This window comes from Mytilus galloprovincialis, chromosome 13 (assembly GCF_965363235.1).
Source record: "Mytilus galloprovincialis chromosome 13, xbMytGall1.hap1.1, whole genome shotgun sequence".
Taxonomy (NCBI): domain Eukaryota; kingdom Metazoa; phylum Mollusca; class Bivalvia; order Mytilida; family Mytilidae; genus Mytilus; species Mytilus galloprovincialis.
This window is the reverse complement of record NC_134850.1, coordinates 64,223,063-64,229,831: the sequence shown is the minus strand read 5'-3', so window position 1 is coordinate 64,229,831 and position 6,769 is coordinate 64,223,063. Positions and strand designations below refer to the sequence as shown.

General features: G+C 29.8%; 1 protein-coding gene across 8 annotated transcripts in view; it reads right to left on the bottom strand.

Moving 5' to 3' along the window:
* Positions 1-284: 284 nt before the first annotated feature.
* Positions 285-6,769, bottom strand: part of LOC143056543 (agrin-like) — a 146,173-nt gene continuing 139,688 nt past the window's right edge. For all 8 annotated transcript variants that reach the window (XM_076229626.1, XM_076229628.1, XM_076229625.1 and 5 more), the window contains 3 exons: positions 5,685-5,924; positions 4,299-4,402; positions 285-3,373 (listed from right to left, as the gene is read on the bottom strand). In XM_076229626.1, the coding sequence (XP_076085741.1) occupies positions 3,222-3,373; positions 4,299-4,402; positions 5,685-5,924 (496 nt within the window). In that variant the 3' untranslated portion in view covers positions 285-3,221. The remainder of the gene's footprint in view (positions 3,374-4,298; positions 4,403-5,684; positions 5,925-6,769) is intronic.

Below are 6,769 nucleotides of genomic sequence, written 5' to 3'. Positions count from 1 at the left end.
TTAAGATCAGTATTAAACCATAGGTCACTTATCCATTCTTTTGATGTGTTTGAGGCAGAGCTTTTGATTATGAACTTTCCTTTTTTAGTTTTCCTCAGAGTTCAGTATGTTTGTGATATTACATTTTAATTGTCTTCAACATTGTTTGAAATTATGTGTGGTGACCTCTAAATATTCATTGAAGTTAACTTGTCCGGGTTGTTTGGTTCCATCAAAACACGTCTCTTTTAATTCCTGAGTTATAAGACCTTGAATTTAAATTTCAGGGCTAATCAAAAACAAGATTTATATATAAAACATTTTAATATTTCATTATAATATTTCAGTATATTATTACACTGGAATCATAATATTTTAAAAAATATACATTCATAGTTAAAAAGAATAATGATGATAGAATCTGTACTACATAATTCTATCTTTAAAATTAAAACTCGCTTTACAATATGCTATGGTCTGCTTAACTTTAATTACAAAACTTTATAAAGGCAACAATATATGCATCTCTCTGAATTGAATATTATAAATAAACTTTAATCCCAACTCAAATTCATCATCATTAAAAAAGATTAAGATCTGCAAAAAAAAGTCCTAAATATTATCTGCATTATTATCCATCAAAATATATGATTGACTTTCACTATCTATCTAGTAGGATGTTCGACATTTAGATTCTAATACGGACACATACCAAAATTATGTTAAAAGTGATAAGTTTCATGTTAAAATTGTTCACAATATAAATACACATACAAAATATGGCACATTGCAACGATCAATTTATATTTTATCTGCACTTATAATCTTACTCAACAACAGTTTTCTTATAACCTATTATTACTTTTGAAATATACTGATCTATGATGACCAGGCTAAACAGGTACTAAAGCTTGATTAACAAGTAATATCTCTTTATATTATTTAAGTCACAGCATCAATATTAGTGTGGATTAAAAGCAGTGAGGTCATGATAGTCTTAAACAGATGATATCAAATTAACCATTATAAGTATTAGCTATCTAAATACCAAAATACAAATTAATGAAAACAATGATCCCAAATGATTGATAGGTGTTATGTGTTTTACTTTTATCACTCTGCTATATCATGACACCAGTTTTCATTGGTGGAGGAAGACCCTTAGAGAACCATAGGCCTTTATAGGCCTTTAGTAAGAAAACTGGCAAATATAAGTCCAGACCATCTATCATAAGTAAAACATTAGAAATCAATGCTGAAAGCCAAGTGATCAGTGTAAATGAATTAACTCAGACCACTCAGCCACTGGTCAAATATGGAAACATTACTGGCTGGCTTGTTCTAATCACAATAATAATGGCAAAATCATTTATAAAATTGTTGGATCACTCCTTAAAAAAATCTTTCCAACTGAAGATACAGTCCACATTTATAAAACGTATAGTTAAATGATAAAATGAGGTCCAGTTCCCCCTAATCTTGGTCCTTTACCTTTTAAGTCAAAATATACATATCCCCTATAACATTTATCTGTACAAACTTAAACTTCTCAAGTATTTTTTAGTAACAAAACCAAATGTACTATGACTTTTGGATGATGATGATAACCTACAGATACCTAATCACTGAGCTCAGAATCTGAGAACTTTGTTTTCTGTGTAAACTTTTCAGGGCTGTAAGTCTCCATACAATATAAGGTGTTTATAAGGCTTTCTGTAACTGTGACATATAAAGGAATTTTATTGCAAGAACACTCATCACTCAAAACATAAAGCTTTCAATTCATTACTTACTGGCCTAAAAAGAGTTTTTAAATATTGATTGGGCTCATAAAATAAAAAAAATATGCATTAATTACTGTACCAGAGAGATTTACTTCATACATAGTAAATATTTTTGGACAAATCGAGATTAAAAGTTTTACAAAATCTGATTAAAAGCAGAATATCATATTAGCTATAATTTGAAGAACAAGCTGCATAAATTTTTCATAAATCCAAGTCTTAGGATAAAAATTCATTGTTCATTTGAGATATTTTCTAAAATTTGTGACAATTTGATATACTTAATTTCATCTTTACACAGTATCACTACTCTGTTATTGAGGGAATAAACACGGCTTCTTTTGAAAGGGAAGTAACTCCAATCAAAATGATAAAGAATTTACATTGTTGAAAAAACTAATAAGCAAATGTATGATATAAAATACATTACATAATGAATCTGATTGATAAATATGAGGTAAATAATATCAGTTATATCTGTCTCCTTTAAATACTTGTTTGCATTCATATAGTTTGACCATTTTTTTTTTAATTTTGAAAAAACAATTTAAAATTTGTTATGTAATTTTCCCACCATACCAATTCAGAACATTGCACTCAGCAATTTCCATTATTTTGAGAAAAAAAGATTATATCAATTTATCAGATTAACTACAATAAATATTCACTCTAGAAACTTTAAATTTTCATATATTTAAATGCTTTCTTTGAGGTTTAAAAATTGAAAATATAATTGTCTATAGAGATAATTAATAATGTAATCATGGGGGTTACATTATAGAATCTCTATATATTTACAAATAACAAAACCTCAAGTTATTCTTGCTTCAATAAAAATTATTGAACTTCAACCAAATTTATCAAAAGTAATAGTCCTAAATTAATAGATGGCCTTTGGATACTTAAGAAAAGTTCTGTCATAAAAATACTAAAACAATGTCACAACCTGAACCGTACAAAATACAACAGAATGATATATATTATGTACATAATCAAAATTAACAATAATTCAAATAAAATAATACCCATTATTCATATATTTAAAAAACAACTGTTGATCATTTTATATATAAATATAGCACATAAAATATCAATACTGAAATACTATGAATTTAAAAAATATAGAACAGCAAAACTGTGTACTTTAATTTATAAAGCATAATAAAGGAATTTGAATATAGACAGCTTTTTACCAACTCCAGGTAGTTTTTAAGTAACACAAATATTAAACTTTTAGTGGTTGACCTCTGTTGATATATGTCATATATATTTTCATTAATTGTTTCATACAACAATCAGGCAAGACATTCAAAAGACAAAAGACTTGAAAGCCTGATTTCATCTATGAAAAGAGAAAAACATTCACAATGAGAAAAATTATCTTAAAATCAAAAAAACAATTTATCAATATCATATTTTATATCTTAAAATATTTCAGATTGGAACTTTTAACATTTATCATCTAGCATCACAGAAATTGACAGCTGAACTTGTCCTTCTGTGCTGAACGAGATGTAGTTCACGGTCATTGACTAGAACTTGTTGAATACATCCCATGAACCCTTGGTTATAATCTTCCGGTAATTCTATGTTCACACGAGTCTTCCCACCTGCAAAAAAATATTGGAAATTCAAAAATTATTGCAAGGCTTTAATTAATGCGAAGAAAGGAATATGCAAATAATGCAACTAGTTTTAAGTATCACAATAATAAGATCTAGCATTCTGCTTAATGATTCATATATAGGTATTCAGATTTTCCTGGAATAACAATATAAATTTATCTTGTATATATAATTCTGTCCATTTTTTTTTAATTGCAAAAATAAATGTAACCAATAATTTCTGAATTTACAGTACGATATAAATTATTAACATCAAATAACAAGTAGAAAGTCAGCACTGTAAGTCAAGGTCGTGGTAACATTTCAATGTGTATATATAAAATATCCTCTATAGATCTGTTGTGGGTGAGTATTGAACAATATAATAATTGCACACAGGACTTTTCCTGCCAAATTTTAAAAAAGATTGTGTCCATTGTACACGGATGCCCCACTGGCACTATCATTTTCTATGTTCATAGGTAGTTGGGGTCAATACTATAATTTGGCATTAAAATTTGAAAGATTATGTCATAGGTAACATGTTTCAACTTGATTGGACTTCAACTTCATACAAACTATCTTGACCAAAAATTTTACCCTGAAGCAGGACAGACTGAGGGAAGGACAGACAAACAAACAAACGGACGCACAGACCAAAAATCACAATGCCCCTATAGCTAGGTGTGGCATAAAAATAAGCAATGAAAAACAATATCATTACTTGATGACGTTGTCATTAATAGTCGACAATGACATCATGATACTGACCTCCTACATATTGTTTAAGTAGGAGGTCGCCTCAGGTGTTGAACCAATCACAACATCATTAATTTACCAGAGGTGCAATGAATTTAGTAAAAAAATCAATGAACATGTAGTGTGGCTTGTTAAATTTCGTTATATCGTTATAATTAACTTTGATACTGACCTATTAGTAAGATACCGTTTGTATCTAGTTGTGAAGCTCCCTCTGTGGAGGAATCTGTTATGAGTTTCTCATTGTCAACTTTTAATGTGCCTTCTCTCTCGTGTCTGTAAACAGAAAACAATTTATAGATTTTAGGCAACATTCTATAGTTTCCATAAAGTGGAATTCCAGTATCATAGGATTGTAGGCATGCAGGTCATTTTGGTCCCTTGTGGAGAGTTGTCTCATTGGCAATCATAACACATCTTCTTTTTCATTTGCTGTGTTTTATCACTCTGCACTTTGATCTCTTGACTTCAAATTTGGTTGAAATTTCTGACCAGTCCAACAGTTGGATAAAAAAAAGCAAATTTTAATTAGGTCAGATTTTTGAAAGAAGTGCCATAGTTGGAGAGAAACATGTACAATCAAGTCACTGTTTTATTTTCATTGGATATCATATTAAAGACATTCACGAGTGGAAATATCACATGAATATAAATGATCTGGAATATGTAAAACTTGGATCTTACCTTATTTAAATACATTAGGTAAATCTAAAATTTGCAAAATTATGTTATCATGAAGTGGACTAGAAAGGGCTAAACAAGAAATTAAGTATACCTAAAAAAAAAAGTTGGTTTAATGTATGCTCATGAAATGACAGTAAATACAGTAAAATGGTGAGAATTTGATTTTGATTTTGGTGTTAAATGCCATTTTTTAGCTATTTTGTGGCGGAAAGTTTTTATTGGAAGAGGAAGCTTGAGTGCCCTGAGAAAACCATGACCTTCCATACAAAAACTAACAATCCTAGTCAATTAAGATAGGAGCCAAGTGCACATGCACGAGAGGGGTTGGAACTCACAACCTCAGTGTTGACTGGATATTGATTACAATTGTAACAATGTTACTTAGACCACTCAGCCCCAAAAATGGTAAAAGACCCCTGGTGGATAATAACCCTAGGTCCGAGACCACAATTATTTCGTAGTGCTTTTCTAATGAAAATTAAAAAAATCCCACCTGCGCTTTCTCAATGAAATTTTTACAGTGTGTTGTACTACTTTTGGGACAAATTATATCAAAATTATAGAAAACTTTATCGGCTCTAACACAAAATATGGACAATTTTATGTTTGGGGCGTTAAACATGGAAAAATAAATTTGGAAGGGGTATAAAAATTAATTGCAAGTAACCCACTGTTAACACTAGGGACTATATTCGTGAACAACGAAAATCAAGGGACGACAATTGTGGTCTCGGACCAGTATGGTATGGTTCACTTTCTCATTCCTCCACTCAAATTAGATGGCAATCTCATTTCTTCACTTAAATGAAATGTGTATCATGTTAGAAATATTTAAAAAAACAACAGGGTAAATTCTGATCTATAAACTACCTACCTTTCAGCCAATATTTTATGCCATCCACCATCATCAATATCAACAGATGATCGTATAATATGTAAATCTTTCTCCGATTGTTTTCCTAGATTATAACTGAATTCTACTCTCCCACGAACAATAGCTATAGCTAAATAGTCACCTAAAACATTACTTTTACCATTCTGATATAGTATTAATCCATTTGATTTTAATGTTCGAAATTTAATATAATATTTATTAGATCTCTGTGCTGCTGATCTGAAAAAGGAAAATGTTAAATCAAAAACAATAAGGTAAGAGTCATTGAGTGCACAGCTTCTTAATGATTTCTTTAAATTACAAAGTTTAACAGTTAATATGATGGAGTGGTTGCAAAAGCCAACTTTTCATAGTTTGTTATTGTGTTGTACTGTTATACCACTGTCCCAGGCTAGGAGGAGGGTTGGGGTCCATCTCACATTCCGTATGTATGTGCCTGTTCCAAGTCAGAAGCCTGCAATGCAGAGGTTGTCATTTGTTTATGTGTTACATATTTGTTTTTCGCAGTTAGTCTTCTCCTTTGAATTGTTTTAGATTTATCATTTTAAGGGCCTTTTATAGCTGACCATGTGGTATGGGCTTTGCTTATTGTTGAAGATCGTATGGTGACCTATGTTTGTACACTTATGTGTCATTTGGTCTCTTGTGGAGAGTTGTCTCATTGGCAATCATACCACATCTCCTTTTTTTATAATTATTCTTCTATTAATTAAACTAATCCTATGTTACTTCATAAAAGGCATTTATTTATTTATTATATTTTTAGCAGACTATGATTTTCAATAACTGGTTGATTATTTTTGTTTTTATAAACAATGTGTTCTGTCTTTTTCAATCAAAATCAATTATGATGAAATCAAATTTTCTTACATTGCATTCTCTGAATTGGCTAAATTTGAGAGGTCACAATAAAAGAGGACCATAACTCATAACATATTTTAGATAAAACACATCTTTTTTTAAACTGTATGAAATCTGAAGAATTTTTAATGTCCACAAAACATGTAGAAAGGCTGATATAAATTACTTTAAAAACAGGCTTTTGATTTTTTTTTGTAATATTT